This window comes from Aotus nancymaae, unplaced genomic scaffold, assembly GCF_030222135.1.
Source record: "Aotus nancymaae isolate 86718 unplaced genomic scaffold, 86718_ANA_hifiasm-v0.15.2.pri h1tg000040l, whole genome shotgun sequence".
In the NCBI taxonomy this organism is placed as follows: Eukaryota; Metazoa; Chordata; class Mammalia; order Primates; family Aotidae; genus Aotus; species Aotus nancymaae.
This window is the reverse complement of record NW_026988454.1, coordinates 96,320,498-96,340,677: the sequence shown is the minus strand read 5'-3', so window position 1 is coordinate 96,340,677 and position 20,180 is coordinate 96,320,498. Positions and strand designations below refer to the sequence as shown.

The 20,180-nt window shown below is 36.8% G+C and overlaps 1 protein-coding gene across 1 annotated transcript in view; it reads left to right on the top strand.

Moving 5' to 3' along the window:
* Window positions 1-20,180, top strand: part of COL19A1 (collagen type XIX alpha 1 chain) — a 357,310-nt gene that overhangs the window by 7,233 nt on the left and 329,897 nt on the right. Inside the window, exon 2 of the mRNA XM_064360928.1 lies at window positions 3,501-3,627. Within this exon, the coding sequence (XP_064216998.1) occupies window positions 3,537-3,627 (91 nt within the window). The 5' untranslated portion in view covers window positions 3,501-3,536. The remainder of the gene's footprint in view (window positions 1-3,500; window positions 3,628-20,180) is intronic.

Genomic DNA, 20,180 nt, shown 5'->3' with positions numbered 1-20,180 from the left:
GAAGTGACATGATCCAACTTTCATTGTAAGAAAATTTCTCTACTGCTATGTAGAGAATAATTGTGGCCAGGATTCAGTAATGGATGGGGGAAACCAATAGGAAGCTGTTGAGGGGTCTAGACCAGGGTGATCTGAACTGGGATAGTGGCATAAGAGAAATAAGTAGATGTGAGATGTGTTTGGAGTAACACTGACATGACTTGTTGATGGTTTAGAAGTAGGAGATGGGGATAAGGAAGGCAGAAGAATCAATGGGATCCCTGGGTTTCTGGTTTGAGCATTTTGATGGGTGGTAACTACTGAGACTGGGAAGAGCATGAGAGGAACAAGTTGTGGTTGGAAATCAGGAGTTTATTTGGATGTATTAAGTTATAGATATCTGTGTGACATCTAAGAGGGAACTTTGAATAGGCAGCTGGATACACAGTCTAAAGTTCAGTGAAGAGGAGTGGATGGGAGATGTAAATTTTAGATTAAACATCTTACATATAATATTTAAAGCCAAGAGAATGGTGACATCATCTAGGGAGACATTATAAAGAGAGGAAAGGAGGGCTCACAGATCCCAATATTAAGAAATCAGATAGAAGAAATATCTGAGAAGATTTACAAGGAAATCCCAGAGAGTGTTTCAGATCAGGGAGGCCAATAAAAGAGGGTTTTAGGAAAGAGAGAATAGTCAGCGATTGGAGGTGCCACCAAGAATTGAAGAAGGGAAGAGAAAAAGATTCTTCTTTGAAGTTCCTGCTGAACTTGGTGAGAGACAGTTCAGTAGAGTAGTAGAATGGCAATTCTTCATTAACTAGAACATTTAGTCAACTAACCATAAACTTATTCTGCAAATACTTTGAATAAATGAAATAGAAGCTAAGTGGCTCAAGGAAATAATTAGGAGATGTCAAGATCAAAGCTTATAGCTTTGTAGTCCTCTCGTTCTTCGTCGTTGTAGCAGAGACCAAAGCTTCAGTGAACATAAATTTCTAGGCTGCTTTCATACTTCTCCATTGTCCAAATATCAATATCAACCTCAAGCTGAAGAGACACGTATAACTTAATTTTTCTAATTATTGTTTATTGATATATACAGCAAACCATTATAATATCAGATACCTTTTGAATATTTACTAGGTTAAGGCCCCGTATAATACACTTTCTGTGCATTAAATAATTTATTGCTAGTATTGTTTCCAATTTGAAGATGAATAAGTTAAGGCTTAGAAAAGTTACATAGCTTCTCCACAAGTAGCAGAGTCCAGACATGAAGGCATGATTGTAACCACTGTGCCGAACTACTAATGTATCAACTGATAGAAATCACTTTTCGTTAAAAATATAACCATGGATTTCTCTAAAAATCAGATCAATATTTATGAGTTCTTTCCTTTGAAATAGAATTAATTTATTTAACAGTTACCAACTGACTTGAAATAATAGCTAGGATAACTTTGCAAAGTCATATGAGGATTGGGACTATATCTAGATGAAAGAATTCAAAAGAAATAAGGCTTAAAACCAGCTGTTTGATATTTAGAACTACACATACAGTTTTAATATTGCAATTGCTGCTTCTAGCTATTCATCCAGAAAGATCTGAAATCTTGAATTAATTTTAAAATGCTGATCTTAGAGTATTTGGCACATACAGAATACCAAAGAAGATGGTGGCTTTAGTTTTTGTCTAAAGAGTGTCTATAGATAGAATTTAGACACTCGTATAATGAATTCTTTTATATTTGACTCTTGATGTAACTTTGAATGATGGCACGTAAGTGATATAGCATTTATTTGCATATTTAGACCTCTTAGAATAGCTATTTTAATAATACTGCAATTGCCAAATACACTGAGGGAGCCATTATATTTTCACTTGCAATTTATTTCCACATTAGTCGCTTCTCTAAAAAAAATTAATTTAAATGATATTTAAGTTTTCCATTACAGGGGTTCTATTTACTAAATCTTTTATTTTAGTACCTAAGGAGTAGAAGTGTACATTCAGAAAGACAATTATCAGCGGTAATAATATTAAATATGATGTCAATGGCAGGCTCAGGTGAGGTAGGCATTATATGTGTTTATTTTGGCCACTTTTCACATGTGGAGTAATCACTTCAGTAACAGTGATTATTCAATCCAATAACAACATAGTTAAGTTTATAGAAAACATGATATCAGTTAACCCAAAATATGTACAACTATATTCAGCAGAAATAACAGAATTGTGAATAATATTATATTTTAATGATATGAATCATTGCATATTATACAATGCAAAAAGCATAGGCAACTTAAAACAAACAACTGGATTAAAATATGGGCAAAGGAATTGAATAGACATTTCTCCAAAGAAGATATACAAATGACCAGTAAGCACCTGAAAAGATGTTCAGCATCACTAATACTTAGGGAGATGCAAATCAAAAGCACAGTGAGATGCCATCTGACACCCATTAGGTTGGTAATTATAAATATATTTTTTAGACAAAATAGCAAGCTTTATCTAGGAAATGGAGAAATTGGAGCCCTTGTGCATTGTTAGTGAGAATGAAAATGGTGCAGCTGTTATAAAAAACAGTATTCTGGTTTCTCAGAAAATTAAAAATAGAATTATTGTATTGTTAGCAATTCTACTTCTGATTCTGGGTATATACCCAAAAGAACTGAAAGCAGGGACTTAAACAGATATTTTTATATCCATGTTCATAGCAGTATTATTTACAATAGCCAAAAGATGGGAACAACTCAAATGTCCATTAATGGATGAATAGATAAACAAGATGTGGTGTGTGTGTGTGTGTGTGTGTGTGTATGTGTATATATATATATATATATAAAATGAAATATTATTTGGCTTTAAAGGAGGAGGAAACTGTCACAAAGTACAACACGATGAATCTTTAGGACATATGTTAAGTGAAATAAAGTCACAAAGATACAAATACTGAATGATTCCACTAGATTAGTGAAATTTCATAGAGACAGGAAGTAGAATGAAGGCTGCTGGGAGTTGGGGGACAGGAAAATGGGAAATTATTTTTTAATTTGGCACAGAGTTTCAGTTTTGCAATATGAAAAAAGTTCTGCAGATTCTGGGGATGGTTGCACAGCAATATGAATGTATTTAATTCTACTGAACTGTGTATTTAAAAATGGTTAAGAATGTAAATTTTATATTTTGTGTGTTTGGCCACAATTTTTAAAAATTAAAAATGTGTCAGTGTAAGTGTAGTTTGAAAAATATGTAAAAGCAGAGAAAATTTAACTGATAAGCTGTATCAACATCAATAATTAACTAGAAACTAATCTGAAAATATTTTCAGAGCTCTTACCATACAGATTGAGGTATATATTGAGATACACAATTGCATATATAGTCATATATCCTGTTATATGATGATATATAGTGTAAAATTCATTGTTTTGCTTTGGTAAGATTTTCTGGAGATGTTGAAAGGAGCTGCATATGACAACTTAATTCAATTTTTTTTTTTCTGTTGCAGATCTGTGGCCACTTGTTCACATGGTTTCAAGGCACAATGAGACACACTGGCCCTTGGAAACTTTGGCTTTGGATGTCAATGTTCCTGCTTCCTGCTTCCACTTCCGTGACCGTTAGGGACAAGACAGGTATCCAGGCCAACTCTTTGCCTAATCACCAAATGTTATTTATAGCCTTTAAATCATTAAAACAAATCTTGTTAAGATTGAAAAGGCCATAGGTGAATCTACTATAACAGAGTAAATTATAATTCATTGCTTTCTTCCATTGATCTTCCCATGATGCATATCAGGAATTCCTAAAATTACCTCATTTTTTTTATATGCATAGTCTATTAGATATTTACAAATATACATGTATGCATGTGTGCATGTGTGTGCATATATGACATTGTATATCTCTCCTTTCTTCAAGAATTACTTATTCAAGTTATAAGTATGGAAACTCATTCCTAATCAGGATTAACAAGCACATATCTAATCTTAATTAGGAAAAAGTGAAAAATAAGATAGGAGGTGTAAAAGGAAATGTAGATTAATTTTATGTCCATTTGGTAGTATCTCAGATGAGGCAAACAAAAAGTTGACAGATCTTTAGAACACTTTTTGAACTAAATAGACAATATTTATTTGCAATTATTATATTTATCAGTCTTTTCATAAATATTTCCAGAAGCCTTAAGGGCAATTTGAAATATTTACCTTCACCTCTGCTTTTTAAAATTGATTATATGCTTAATTTGGAAGACTTTTCTTGAACATTGAGTGTGTATAAGTTACTTAGCTAAATGTAATTCATATTAGAAGGTTGATTAGACACATTGGGGAAGCCATTTACTAGGGAAAGAGAAACTTCGTTTTGCCCATGCAAAAGATCACATATAATGTATTCTGATGATAATCATATATAATTATGTATTCTGAGACTGTATTATTCTGCCTATTCTTTTGAATATTTTTTCAATAATTTTTGCTAAATAAGTATAAACCCACTCTAGTAGAGACTTTTGAGTTTGAGACACACATAGAATACAATTACTCATAAAGATCTAACACATCTTAGTCTTTCAGAGTGTTATGTAAGTGTTTATGATTTTTTATTATTTGGCAGAAGGTACATTTCCTAAAATAATTCACTTGAAAGTTTGACTATTCTGTTATTGTACAAAAGACATCCTGTGGCTGTCATACAATTTGCGAGGAAAATGCTTTCTTTCTTCAGTGAGAAATTAATCAGCCGTGACTCATGGCAACTACAACTATGTAAAAAAGGAAAAGAGATGCATAGGGCAGAGGAGTTTATTCTGATACTATTGTTACTCTTCTGAATTTCTTTTTCTCTTTTTGTTAGGATATATAGTAGGTAATGTGCTTTGCAATTTTATCTGAGATGATAGAATCTTTTTAGAAGGATGAATGAATCTTTAGTTGAATAGTTTTTAGGCACATGCTAGTGGGGTAGTAAATGTTCTTGATGATAGCAAGGATTTGAAGGACTTAAATAAATAGTTCTCCTATTTTAGCATGAAAAAGAATCTTGACATATTTGATTCCTGAGTCCTCCTCTCACATATTCCCATTTTGCAGGTCATACTGGGGTGGGATTCAGTAATTTACATGTTTAACAAGCTCCACAGGTGAATCTAATGCAGGATATCTGTGGAAAACTCTTAGAGAAACACTTACCTTTGGGATAATTACCAGATGTTTTGGTTTTCTTTTTTCTTTTCACCTGTTTACCTTCCATTTTATGCACCATTTTATGCCAAGTTTCCTTTTTTGTTGTTGTTATTTTATTTTGTTGTTTGCCTTTAGTAACTGTTTTTTTAAATTGTGATAAGAACACTTAACATGAGATCTGCCCTCATAACAAATTTTTAAGTGTATAACACAATACTGTTAATTATAAACACGATATTATACAGCAGATGTCTAGAACATGATCATTTTGCATAACTAACACTTCCCCATCTTGGGATTCCCCTGAATGTTTGCTTTTGTAGCTCTAGTATCTCAACTCTTCAGATTATATGATGTATATAGGGCTACCAAAATCCATATATTCTAGTCCAATTTACTTTGCTGAATTAATCTTTATGAAAGATTTTCCCAACAGTGTGAATTCAAAATTAATCTGAACTCTAACAAGATTCACTTAACATGAAGCATTAAGGGAAATTAATAAAAGAAAAAAATAAGTTTATTTTTATCATGCCATTTGGTAGAGGGTGTTCGTGAAGCAACACATACTGAACGTGTGATGGAAATTGCTTAACTTCAAGTATCGTTTGCATTAATTGAAAATGTTAGCACAGCACTGTCAAAGGGATTATTGAAGAGTATGTATGACACAGTGGGCATGGCCTGGAAGGAGACCCTTCTTGTGTCTTGTGTATCTGATTCACAGTGCAAGGTTCCCTTTTTAGTTTCCTCATGTGCAGACCTGCGCGTGTGGTCACTAACCATTTACCAGAGGGAAGTGATTACATCTAAAAATAAAATATAACATATCTGAGAGAGAGGCTAGGGTTTCAGTGCTGGAGTCTGCGAAGTTGTCAACAGTTTACTATTAAACCTAAATATATGACGGATAGATTGGGTCTTTTAATTGCTTTACCTTAACACTATGGTATGTTTAATTACTTGGAATTGTCTCAGTTGGGATATAATTTAAGAGTAATATGGAGAGATTCAATAATAACTTGAATTTTAAAATCTTGAAGGTATTAGGAATTTAGTCATTTCATATTCTTTCATCAATTTTACTGTTATACTGAGATCATGGGTTAAGATATATTTGTTTATTTTCCTACTGCAAATGAACTTCCATTTGAATGTGACTGTTTTAGCTCAGTTACTTGTCAAAAGAAAGTGGGGAAGAGAATTGTGTTAAAATATATACAATGCTAGAAAATCTCAAAACTTGTGTTAATTAGTTGCTTAAAATTCTTTCCTCTATTACAGAAAACTATGTATCAAATAATTAAAGTTTCATCTACTTTCTTTAATCTGTTCTAAGGCAAAGGTACTAAAGAAACAGAAACCCAGAGTTAAAAAAAAAAAGCAGGCCAAATAAGTAGAAATGACAGAATGCTTTTTAAATAACACATTTTCTTTTAATTATGATAAATCTTCACTTTAAGTGTCCAGATTGACTTGATTATAAATTTAGGCCTATAACTATTCATATAAACCCTTCTAAGATAGTTTTCTATGAATTACAAGGAATTACAGGGAAAAAGCTATTATTCCAAAATGTAACTTTTACTAGTTGGAAAACATTTCACTCTTAAACTCAGAGTAAAATGTATGCTGTTATATAGAGATTTTATTTCTGTTTTTAAGAATTTCTTGTATTCAATATTGGTACCATGTAAAAATCCTTCATTGACAAACGTACTTTGTAACTCCTAAGTTTTGAAAGTGGAGGAAAGCTTCACCATGATTGGATAAATAATATAGCTTCTAACTAGGTAATAATATAGTTTCTAACTAGGTATTTTCCTTTGGAAGAATTAGAAAAATGTTTTGGATCAAAGATAAGAAATGGAAATTCTATGACCTTTTGTGACTGCTTTGTTAAAAGGGCTGTGGTCTTCCCATCCCTCACCAAAACAAACAAACAAAAAGCTGTGGCCGGTGATGCTTCACACCTGTAATCCCAGCACTTTGGTAGGCCGAGGCGGGCAGCTTGCCTGAGGTCAGGAGTTTGAGACCAGTCTGGCCAACATGGTGAAAACCGTCTCTACTAAAAGTGCAAAAAAATTAGCCAGACATGGTGGCATGTGCCTATAATCCCAGCTACTCGGGAGACCGAGGCAAGGGAACTGCTTAAACCAGGGAAGTAGAGGTTGCAGTGAGCTGAGATCTCGCCACTGCGCTCCAGGCTGGGCAACAGAGCAAGATTCCGTATCAAAAAGAAAAAGGAAAAAAAAAAGCTGTGTTCCCATTTTTTCTTGTTTGTTCACACTTCCATATTATTTTTGTTTCATTCTTGTCCAGTGTTACTTTACCTATTTTTTGTTAAGTAGTGTTTTTGTTCCCCAACCTGATATACTCGATATTCCTTTATCAAATATATTGGCAAAGTATGACATATACAAGGGGGCTGAGGGCAACTAGTAACAAGGAAATGAAGAGACTTTTTTTTAAGAAGACATTTTTTAAAAATGCAAAATGCCTAAAGGCTCTTGTTTTGATTCATTTATGAAAGGAAAATAAACCAGTTCTCTACCTATGGTATATTGTTGCTCTTTATCTTCCCCAGCTCTAACCTTGAGGAAAGAACTGCCATGAGCTTTGTCACTATTTGTAAAGAAAATTATTTTTCGTAATGCATATTAGAGAAGACTGCTAAATAGAACTTCTATCAAACTAGGCAGATTTTAATTGTGACTTTACATGTAATAATAATAATTTCATATATGATAATTCTGAAGATATGAAGAGATAGGAAAACCAAAGCAGGAAAAGGGACAAAAGATGTGTTTCAATTTCTCAGGAGACGTTCCTTGCCTGTTCTCTTTTTATCTCACTCACTATGTGATCTCATCCCTCCCATGGTTTTACATAGGATTTATATGTCAGTCACTCCCAAATGTACATCATAGCCCTCACCTCTCTTTTGAATTTCATTTCAAACTGTCTATTCGATAACTCCATCGTTTGAATCTCTTAATGGTACGTCAAATTTAACATTTTTAATTTTTTCTCTTTCCCACTATAGATTAACTTACTTCTTGCCAAATTTTCTTTTATTTTTCTAGTTGGATTTATTTCAGTCAACTAACCTTTATCCAGATAAGCAAGTCAACTCTCCCTTCTCCCTACATTCAATCCCTTATTACTTCCTGTTGGTTCTTTTATCTCTCAATTCCTTCCAATGAAATTAAGATGTTTTCCATTTTCAGTGTCTTCTCTGTAGTCCAAGCTACCATCATATCTGGGCTTACAGAGTGTGACTGTATGACTAAGTTTACGAGGTAAAATACAGGATGCCCAGTTAAATTTGAAGCTTAAAAAATGAATAATTTTTTAGCATAAGTATGTTCCAAATATTCCATGGGACATACTTATACTAAAAACATTTTTATTTATCTGACATTCATATTTAACTGGGAATCCAGTATTTTATTTGGTAATTTTTTTTTTTTTTTTTTTTGAGATGGAGTCTGGCTCCCTTCTCTCAGGCTAGAGTGCAGTGGTGTGACCTAGGCTCACTGCAACCTCCACCTGCTGGGTTTAAGTGATTCTCCTTCTTCAGCCTCCCAAGTAGCTGGGATTACAGGCATGTACCACCATGCCCAGCTAATTTTTGTATTTTTAGTATAGATGGGGTTTCACCATGTTGGCCAGACTGGTCTTGAACTCCTGACCTCAGGTGACCCACCCACCTCAGCCTCCCAAAGTGCTAGGATTACAGGCATGAGCCACTGTGCCCAGCCAGTAATTCTATATGATGTGAGGGAGAAGAGGTTAATTTATTACACGTAGTGGTCAGGGAAGGCTGCCCTCATGTGGGGACATTTAAGCAGAGGCATGAAGGCAGTATGAGGGCAAGGCATGTGAACACCTGGAAAGCAGTCACTTGGTCCCCAGGCTCTGAGGCAGAGGCATGCTTGGCATGTGGGAAAAATAGCAAGAAAAACTAGGAGACTGGAGTCAAGTGAGTGAGGGGGAGGAGGTGTGAGGGTACATGCTCCTGAGAAATGCATCTGTGCTTTGTGTGTTGTCCAAATCAGATTTCTAAGCCTGCAAGGTCAAAGGCTAGACCTTGGACTCTGGTAAATTCACCAAAGCAATAATTCCTGTCCTGTGAGACCTCTTGGAAGATGGTCAACCTTTACCCTGTAGGACCCTTCCCAGATATCAGGCAGACAGGCAGGTTTCTGAATGTATGCCCTTCAGTACCTCTTTGCAAGCCTTATTTCACAGTTATTATATATATGTGTGTGTGTGTGTGTGTGTGTGTGTGTGTGTGTGTATATATTTATTTATTTATTTTTATATATATATATATATATATATATTTTTTTTTTTTTTCTGATGCAGAGTCTTGTTCTGTCACCAGGCTGGAGCACAGTGGCGCAATCGTGGCTCACTGCAACCTCCGCCTCCCGGGTTCAAACGATTCTTCTGCCTCAGCCTCCCAAGTAGCTGGGACCATGGGCGCGTATCTCAATGCCTAGCTAATTTTTTGTATTTTTAGTAGAGATGGTGTTTCACCATGTTGGCCAGGATGGTCTCGATCTCTTGAGCTCATGATCCACCCACCTCGGCCTCCCAAAGTGCTGGGATTACAGGCCTAAGCCACCGCACCCGGCCACAGTTAATTGAATATTGTAATATTGTATTATTCAAAATGCATTGTTATTAAAGTACAGATGTATGGAGATAAGTGCATTTTAGTTAAAATATAAATTATATCTTGACCAGACAAATTATGTTTTCTTTCCCTGCAATCAGTAAACTGGTATATAGTGTAAGTAATACTAAGAAGTCTCATTGAGCTGCAAAGAGTATTAACAGAATATGTTTACATTTATTTTGCATGATGACTATGCTTTGATTTTCCCTTTTGTTTTTGTAGTGCACAAAGAATGACCTAATCCCCTGGCTTTTTCTAAGGCCAGAAGCCACTGTGTCCAGAGAGCAACTAGTCCATTTTTAGTCTGAGTATGAGACGTATACACAGATCTTTTAGGTATGAAATCAGTTGAAAAAACAAAATATTAAAAGAACGGATTTTAGTGGTCTGAGCTTCTTAGCCATTTGAGAGGAGAAAAACAATTCAACATGCTTTCAGGGAATAAGAAAAAAAGCGGAAAGGAAGGGTTTCAACATGCGTTTGGTGAATTTATATGAATGGGTATAGAAAGTATATATGAATGGGTATAGAAAGTATCAGACGAATGGGAGGAAAAATATTTAACATAAGATGTGATCTGATCTTAAGATAAGAATGCCTAGCAATATAATAGGAGGTCAAACTGGTAGGATAAAACAGAGAGATTAAGGGGAAAAGTGATCGTGTGTGTGTGTGTGTATGTGTGTGTGTGTGTGTGTGTTTAAGCATGTTTAAAACTGTGGGTGGGAGCATAATGCACTTCTACTAAAGAATGAAGAGAATTTCTGGCCAGGCGCGGCAGCTCATGCCTGTAATCCCAGCACTTTGGGAGGCCAAGGTGGGTGGATCACGAGGTTAGGAGTTCAAGACCAGCCTGGCCAATATGGCGAAACCCTGTCTCTACTAAAAATACAAAAAATAGCTGGGCATGGTGGCACGTGCCTGTTGTCCCAGCTAGTCAGGAGGCTGAGGCAGAAGAATCGCTTGAACCCAGGAGACGGAGGTTGCAGTGAGCCAAGATCATGCCACTGCACTCCAGCCTGGGCGATAGAGTGAGACTCCATCTCAAAAAAAAAAAAAAAAAAGAATTTCTTCAGTATGCTATTCTTTTGTTTAAAATATGTATTTAAGAAGCAATATTCAATATGGAGGGGAAAATGTTGGTTATAGGAAACTTGTGTTTTGTTTCTACTCTACCATTGAGTGGCAGGCTTTGTGATCTTAACTCCTCTTGGATGACTTGTTCTTAGGGGTAAGCATCTTTTTTAAAGTATGTATTTTCTTTGTAGGTAAGCAAGATAAAATCATGTTATACCCAAATGTGATCTAGCTGTCTTGTTTTGGCTCTTTTTTCTTTTTTTTTCTTTTTTTTTTTTTTTTGAGACTGAGTCTTGCTCTGTTGGCCAAGATGGAGTGCAGTGGCATGATCTCAGCTCACTGCAACCTCTGCCTCCTGGGTTCAAGCGATTCTCCTGCCTCAGCCTCCTGAGTATGTGGGACTACAGGCATGCACCACCACACCTGACTAATTTTTTAATATTTTCAGTAGAGAGGGACTTTCACTATGTTGGTCAGGCTGGTCTTGAACTCCTGACCTCAAATCATCGGCCCGCCTTGGCCTCACAAAGTCCTGGAATTATAGGCATGAGACACTGTGCTCTGCCCCTTCAGCTCCTTTCAGTACCCCTGACAAACTCTGTAAATTGCCCAGGTCCTTCAAGCCAAATAAGGAGGAAAGTGAGGCTGATAGTCATTAACATCTTAGTATGAATTTTTTTTTTATTATACTTTAAATTCTGGGTACATGTGCAGAATGTGCAGGTTCTACATTAGGTATTTCTCCTGATGCTATCCCTCCCCTAACCCCGCGACCCCTGACAGTCCCCGGTGTGTGATGTTCCCCTCCCTATGTCCATGTGTTCTCAATGTTCAACTCCCACTGATGAGTAAGAACATGCAGTGTTTAGTTTCCTGTTCTTGTGTTAGTTTGCTGAGAATGATGGTTTCCAGCTTCTTCCATGTCCCTGCAAAGGACATGAACTCATCCTTTTTTATGGCTGCATAGTATGCCATGTTGTATATGTGCCACATTTTCTTTATCCAATCTATCATTGATGGGCATCCAGGTTGGTTCTAAAGCTTTGCTATTGTGAACAGTGCTGCAATAAACGTATGTGTGCATGTGTCTTTATAATAGAATGACTTATAATCCTTTGGGTATATACCCAGCAATGGGATTGCTGGGTCAAATGGTATTTCTAGGTCTAGATCCTTGAGGAATTACTACACTGTCTTCCACAATGATTGAACTAATTTATACTCCCACCAGCAATGTAAAAGCATTCCTGTTTCTCCACATCCTCTCTAGCATCTGTTGTCTCCTGACTTTTTAATGATTGCCATTCTAACTGGTATGAGATAATATCTCAATGTGGTTTTGATTTGCATTTCTCTAATGACCAGTGATGATGAGCATTTTTTCATATATTTGTTGGCTGCATAAATGTCTTCTTTTGAGAAGTGTCTGTTCATATCCTTCACCCATTTTTTGATGGGGTTGTTTTTTTCTTATAAATTTGTTTAAGTTCTTTGTAGATTCTTTATATTAGCCCTTTGTCAGATGGGTAGATTGCAAAAATTTTCTCCCATTCTGTAGGTTGCCTGTTCACTCTAATGATAGTTTCTTTTGCTGTGCAGAAGCTCTTTACTTTAATTAGATCCCATTTGTCAATTTTGGCTTTTGTTGCCATTGCTTTTGGTGTTTTAGTCATGAAGTCTTTGCCCATGCCTTTGTCCTGAATAGTATATAGGAGTGCTTGTGATTTTTGCACATTGATTTTATATCCTGAGAGTTTGCTGAGGTTGCTTATCAGCTTAAGGAGATTTTGGGCTGAGATGATGGGGTCTTCTAAATATACAATCATATTGTCTGGAAATACAGACAATTTGACTTCCTCTTTTCCTAATTAAAACCTTTGATTTATTTTTCTTGTGTGATTGCCCTGGCCAGAACTTCCAATACTATGTTAAACAGAAATGGTGAGAAAGGGCATCCTTGTCTTGTGCTGGTTTTCAAAGGGAATGCTTCCAGTTCTTGCCTATTCAGTATGATATTGGCTGTGGGTTTGTCATAAATAGCTCTTATTATTTTCAGATATGTTCCATGAATACCTAGTTTATTGAGAGTTTTTAGCATAAAGGGCTGTTGAATTTTGATGGCAAAGGCCTTCTCTGCATCTAGTGAGATAATCATTTGGTTTTTGTCTTTGGTTCCGTTTATGTGATGAATTACATTTATTGATCTGCATATGTTGAACCAGCCTTGCATCCCAGGGATGAAGCTGACTTCATCATGATGGATAAGCTTTTTGGTGTGCCACTGGATTCAGTTTGCCAGTATTTTATTAAGGATTTTCACATTGATGTTCATCAAGGATATTGGCCTGAAATTTTCTTTTTTAGTTGTGTCTCTGCCAGGTTTTGGTATCAGGATCATGCTGGCCTCATAAAACGAGTTGGAGAGGATTCCCTCTTTTTTTATTGTTTGGAATAGTTTCAGAAGGAATGGTATGAGCTCCTCTTTGTACTTCTGGTAGAATTCAGCTATGAACTCGTCTGGTCCTGGACTTTTTTTGGTTGGTAGGTGATTAATTGCTGCCTCATTTTCAGACCTTGTTAATTGGTCTATTCAGGGATTGGACTTCTTCCTGGTTTAGTCTTGAGAGGATGTAAGTGTCCAGGAATTTATCCATTTCTTTTAGATTTTCTGGTTTATTTGCATAGAGGTGTTTATAGTATTCTCTGATGGTAGTATTCTCAGCATTTGCTTGTCTGTAAAGGATTTTATTTCTCCTTCACTTATGAAGCTTAGTTTGGCTGGATATGAAATTCTGTGTTGAAAATTCTTTTCTTTAAGCATGTCGAATAGTGGCCCCCACTCTCTTCTGATTTGTAGGGTTTCTGCCAAGAGATCCGCTGTGAGTCTGATGGGCTTCCCTTTGTGGGTAACTTGACCTTTCTCTCTGGCTGCCTTTAGCATTTTTTCCTGCATTTCAACCCTGGTTAATATGAGATGATTATGTGTCTTGGGGTTGCTCTTCTTGAGGAGTATCTTTGTGATGTCCTCTGTATTTCCTGAATTTGAATGTTGGCCTGCCTTGGTAGGTTGGGGAAGTTCTCCTGGATAATATCCTGAAGAGTGTTTTCCAACTTTGTTTTATTCTCCCTATCACTTTCAGGTACAACGATCAAATGTAGATTTGGTCTTTTCACATAATCACATATTTCTTGGAGGCTTTGTTCATTTCTTTTCATTCTTTTATCTCCAATCTTGTCTTCTTGCTTTATTTCATTGAGTTGATCTTCAATCTCTGATATCCTTTCTTCTGCATGATTGATTCAGCTAATGAAACTTGTGTATGCTTCATGAAGTTCTTGTGCTATGTTTTTTAGCTCCATCAGGTTATTTAAGTTCTTCTCTTAACTGCTTATTCTACTTACCATTTTATCTACCTTTTTTTAAGGTTCTTAGCTTCTTTACCTTGAATTAGAACATGCTTCTTTAGCTCAGAGAAGTTTGTTATTCCCCACCTTCTGAAGCCTACTTCTGTCAATTCGTCAAACTCGTTCTTTGTCCAGTTTTGTTCCCTGGCTGGCAAGCAGTTGTGATCCCTTGGAGGAGAAGAGGCATCTAGTTTTTGGAATTTTCAGCCTTTTTGTGCTGATTTCTTCCCATCTTTGTGGATTTATCTACCTTTGGTCTTTGAAGTTGGTGACCTTTGGATGGGGTCTCTGAGTGTATGTCCTTTCTGTTGATGTTGAAACTATTTCTTTGTTTCTTAGTTTTACTTCTAACAGTCAGGCCTCTCTGCTGCAGGTCTGCTGGAGTTTGCTGGAGGTCCACTCCAGACCCTGTTTGCCTGGGAATTACCAGCAGGGGCTGCAGAACAGCAAAGATTGTTGCCTATTCCTTCCTCTGGTAGCTTCATCCCAGAAGGGTACCCGCCAGATGCCAGCCAGAGCTTTCCTGTATGAGGTATCTGTTGGCCCCCACTGGGAAGTATCTCTTAGTCACGATACTCAGGGTGCCATTTGAGGAGGCAGTCTGTCCCTTATTAGAGCTCGAATGCTGTGCTGGGAGATCTGCTGCTCTCTTCAGAGCTTCCAGGCAGGGATGTTTAAGTCTGCTGAAGTTGTACCCATAACTGCCCCTTTTCCTAGGTACTCTGTCTCAGGAATGTGGGGGCTTTATTTATAAGTCCCTGATGGACTGCTGCCTTTTTTCAGAGATGCCCTGCCCAGTGAGGAGGGAGTCTAGTGACACAGTCGGCCTGCAGAGGCCTTGCTGAACTGCTGTGGTGTGGACTCTGCTCCGTTCAAACTTCCCAGTAACTTTGTTTACATTGTGAGGTTGAAACCGCCTACTGGGGCCTCAGCAATGGCAGACGCCCTTCCCAGCACCAAGCTTCAGTGTCTCAAGTTGAGCTCAGACTGTTGTGTTGGCTGCAAGAATTTCAAACATCTTAGTATGAATTTGTTAAAAACATTTGCATTTGCTTTTGAAAAAGATCTGTTAAGATTCTCTAAGCAGTGTATCTTTTAAAAAAATTATAAACATTTAAAAAATAAATTTTATTGTGTATATTTGAGGTCTATAGCATATTATAGGATAGATATAACTAACTACTGTAGTGAACAGAATAACAAATCTATCATATCACATACTTATTTTTTTAACAAGTGGCTAAATCTTATTTAACAAAAATCTCAAATACAATTTTATTGTATTTTGTTAGTCCTTATGTTGTACTTTCCATCTCTAGATACAGTCATCCTACATACCTGCTATTTTGTATCCTTTGAAGTGCATTTCTCTATTTCCTACTCCCTCCCACCAGTGATAAATGCTGTTTTATTCTCTATCTCTGTGTATTTAAGCTTTTTTTTTTTTGAGACCGGGTCTCACTCTATTGACTGGGCTGAAGTGCAATGAAGCAATCTCAGCTCACTGCAACCTTCACATTTTGAGTTTAAGCAATTCTCCTGCCTCAGCCTCCTGAGTAGCTAAGACTACAGGCGAACACCACCATACCCAGCTAATTTTTGTATTTTTAGTAGAGGTGTGGTTTCACCATGTTGGCCAGGATGGTCTTGATTTCCTGACCTCGCGATCTGCCCACCTTGGTCTCCCAAAGTGCTGGGATTACAGGTGTGAGCCACTGCACCCAGTCATATTTAAGCTCTTTTTAAAAATATCCCACATGTGAGATCACACAATTTTTTTCCTGTTTCCTGTTTATTTCACTTAGCATAATATCCTTAAGATCTATCTATGCTGTGGCAAATGGAAGGATTTTATTTTTTTTAAGGCTGAATAATATTCCAGTGGATAAAATGTCTAAATGTAATAACAAAAACCATAAAATTTCCAGAAGAGATCATAGGGGAATAGTTCCCCAACATTGACCTTGGCAATGATTTTATGGATATCACATTAAGATCTCAGGCTACAAAAGTGGAAGTAAATAAATGGGACTAAATCAAACTAAAACACTTCTACACCACAAAGGAAGCAATCAACAAAATGAAAAGACAACCTACAGGCTGGGAAAAAATAATTACAGACTACTTATCTGATAGTATCAAAAATTTATAAAACATTTTTACAACTCGATATAGGTAAAACAAATAATTCGATTTTTAAATGGACAAAGGATCAAAACATGTATTTCTACAAAAAAGAGATAAAAATGGCCAACAGGTATATGAAAAAGTGCTCAACATTACTAATCATAAGAGAAATGAAAATTAAACCACTATGAGACATTACCTCATAACTATAAGGATGGCTATTATCAAAAAGACAAGAGATAACACAAACGTGGCAAGGATATAGAGTAAAGAGAACTCCAGCACACTGTAGGTGGTAATGTAGAGTTGTACAGTCATTATGGAAAACAGTATGGAGATTCTGAAGAAATTAAAAATAGAACTACCATATGATCCAGCAACCCCTCTTTTCGGTCTATGTCCAAAAAAGATGAAATCCCCACCTTGTAAAGATATATCTGCACTTCCATGTTCATTGCAGCATTATTCACAATAGCTAAGACATGGAAACAACCTAAATGTTCATGGATGGATGAATGGAAAAAACAGTGCTTTTTTTTTTTTTTTTTGAGGTGAAATTTTAGTCCTTACTTTTGCAATAGTCCAAAGTCTTTGAAATGACACAGTTCTTTGCCTCTGTCTACCTGACATGATATTTGGATATTTGGGTCTTTTCTGTAGTTCTTCAAGGTACATGTACATTTGCTCAAAAGTGTGCTTTTATATCAAAGTATTTTAATACTTAAAGAAATGAACATCCCCACATTGTGATAGCTATTTCCACTGCCTTGCCATTTTTGTGTAATGAATCCATAATATACATGTATTCAGATTATTGTGGTTTAAATCTTACACCTAAATAATTAAGATTTAGGTTTTTTTTCAGCCTTTCACCTCAAAACACGTGTGCTAAAGATATGAAATGGCATTTGATTTTTATAAGGACTTTTAGTAAAGAAAGACTTTCATAAATATTGCTAGAAATGTTGAATTCCATTCATTTCAAAGTGACAGGTTTATTACTTTGAAATCATCATATATTTTCTAAGTCCTTAGAAGAATTTAAATAACATATATACTTTTTCCAACTTGGCAGTAGGCCAACATACCTCCCTTCTCATTACCAAAGTCTCATAGTGGAAAGTCCCTTTCTACTATCTTGGTACTCTTTTTGCTAATCACCTACTGGGGCTTCCATACATAGTTGTGAGTAATTTAATCTTATTTATTATGGTTATATAGTCATTCATAGTCATTATAAAAATATGATCAGAATGTAGGTTTTTTTTGAGTTTTGCAAGAATCATTTTTAGCTGAAAATATTTTCTCACAGAGATGCTATTTTCCTCAATTTGTTGAGACATTACACACACTAAAGTTGACAAATCTTAGTGAACAGTGCAGTGAATTTCTACAGATATATTTATACTCCTGTGTAGCTACTACCCAGACCTAAATATACACATTCAAAACCCCAGAAGCCTTCTGTGTACCTGCTCCTAGTTAACATCATACCATGGTAGCCACTACACTGACATAGATTAGTTGTACAATCTCTAGACCTTCGTATAAATGGAATTATACTGTATGTGTTAATGTTGCAGGACTTTTCCTTAGTTCAGCTAAAGATGAAGTTCTTTGTCCCATGGCCATGAAAATTCAGGCTCACGGACAATTTGAATAGTGGGTAAGACAGGGTTTTATTGGGTGAAAAAGAAGGAAAGGGGGAAACAGGAACTCTTGTTAGGCCAGAATCCCTGCTAGAGCACTTCCTACCAGGCCATTTGAATCCCAGGTTCTACACAGAAAGAGGAAGGGCCAGGCTTCTCCCTGTGGCAAAGGGTGTGAACTTCCCAAGGCTCCACCTCATTGGGCAGGCTGTTTGGAGTTTCTTCAGGGACCCCCTCCCACCTGGCTGTCCCATTCCTCCTCTAAAGAAGTACATCTAATTGCTGTTAGATTAAGGATAGGAGGAAGACTGATTTTAACTGCTTCCTGCTGACAGGAGGTGCTGTTTTGGGGAAATGGCAGTCCGATTTCCCTCAGAGGCATATCTCCATCATTGCCATGAATGCCAAAGCAGCTTTCATCCATGAAGCAGGGAGGGCCTAGAGAATAGGAATTATCCACTCTCACCTGTGCCTCTATCCTCTTGATTGTCAGTGCTTTGGAGTTCCCTAGACCTCATTTATGCCATGGATATTACATGTAGTTTTTATCCATGAAACAGGAAGTTTGGGGTTGGCTTAATCGGCAGGAATCAGCCATGGTCACTTGTGCTGTACCTTTTCACTTCCATTATTGTCTGCCTCTGGATCCCTCGGATCCAGTTTTCTATCCTAGGGGTTTGACTCAAAGCTTAGAATTGAGTCTGGGATAAAAATGTGTCTTGTGGGGGTTACATGGACTCATAAGCAGAATGCTAATTTAAAACTGTGAAACTGAGTCCTCCTCCAACAAGGGAGGGGAAAGGGTGTTTTGTGACACATCCAGATAAGTGTTAGCTATAGTCATGCTTGCTAAGATTTGGGTGCATGGTGTTTGACTTTGGTTAGCTTTCTTGGTCTTTTTCTAAAAGGAAACCTCTGAGTGATGGCCATTCTATTTATTCCAATTGCCTGGCAGGATTTACAGGATAATTGCTCAGAACTAGAATATTGATTCAGATTTCTACATTACCCATCCCTTTTGTTCTTTCTGAGCTGTAGCTGGAGATTTTTGGTTGGTTCACAGGAACAACCAGGGTTAGCCTAAAATGTAAGCAAAAACTTAAAAATAGCTAGTGAGTTTAGAATTTAATGACAAATATATAAGTTTTGAAACATGATTTCTCTCTCTCCAGTTCTCATTTTTGTTAAAACACAAATCATCATAGGACTGAATGGTTTCCAAAATGGACTTCAGTTTTTTACTTGGCCTGATTCTTTGCAAAAAAGTACAGTAAGAATAATTATTTATATATCAGTTTTTTTGGATTGGCTTTGATGGAACTCTGTTCTCCAAGGACTCTTAGATAAGACCTTTTAAAGCTAAGCCCAGCCATGGATTTATCCTGAAATACCTGTATGATGAGTGATCCTCTCCTCTTAACGTCCCGTAATAAACTTGGATATCCTAGACCTGTTAGAAAGTGACATTCTTTTTTTTTTTTTTGAGACGAAGTTTCTCTCCTGTTGCCCAGGCTGAAGTGCAATGGCGTGATCTCAGCTCATGGCAACCTCCGTCTCCCAGGTTCAAGTGATTCTCCTGCCTCAGCCTCCTGAGTAGCTGGGATTACAGGCATGTGCCACCATACCCAGCTAACTTTTATATTTTTAGTAGAGACAGTTTTCGCCATGTGGCCAGGCTGGTCTCAAACTCGTGACCTCAGGTGATCCACCCACCTCAGCCTCCCAAAGTACTGGGATAAAAGGTGTCAGTCACTGTGCTCAGCCAGAAAGTGACCTTCTTAACTGACCACAGGTCAGGAACCCTGTACAGGGACTGCGGAGACAAGGGTATGAGACCCCTGGGCTTTCATCATCTATGAAGTTGAGATTGACTCCTTAAAGGAAAGCATACCCTTCCAGTCAAAGGCTTGGTAAAATAACCACTTTCTCCAGTTGTGTCCTGCCCCCAAAGAAAAATGCATTCTTATTGTACTGATACAAACAGTTATATTACTATAAGTTCAGAATACTCATAGAGAGTTTCCAAATTTTAGAGGAACCAGGCAGAGAGAAACAAA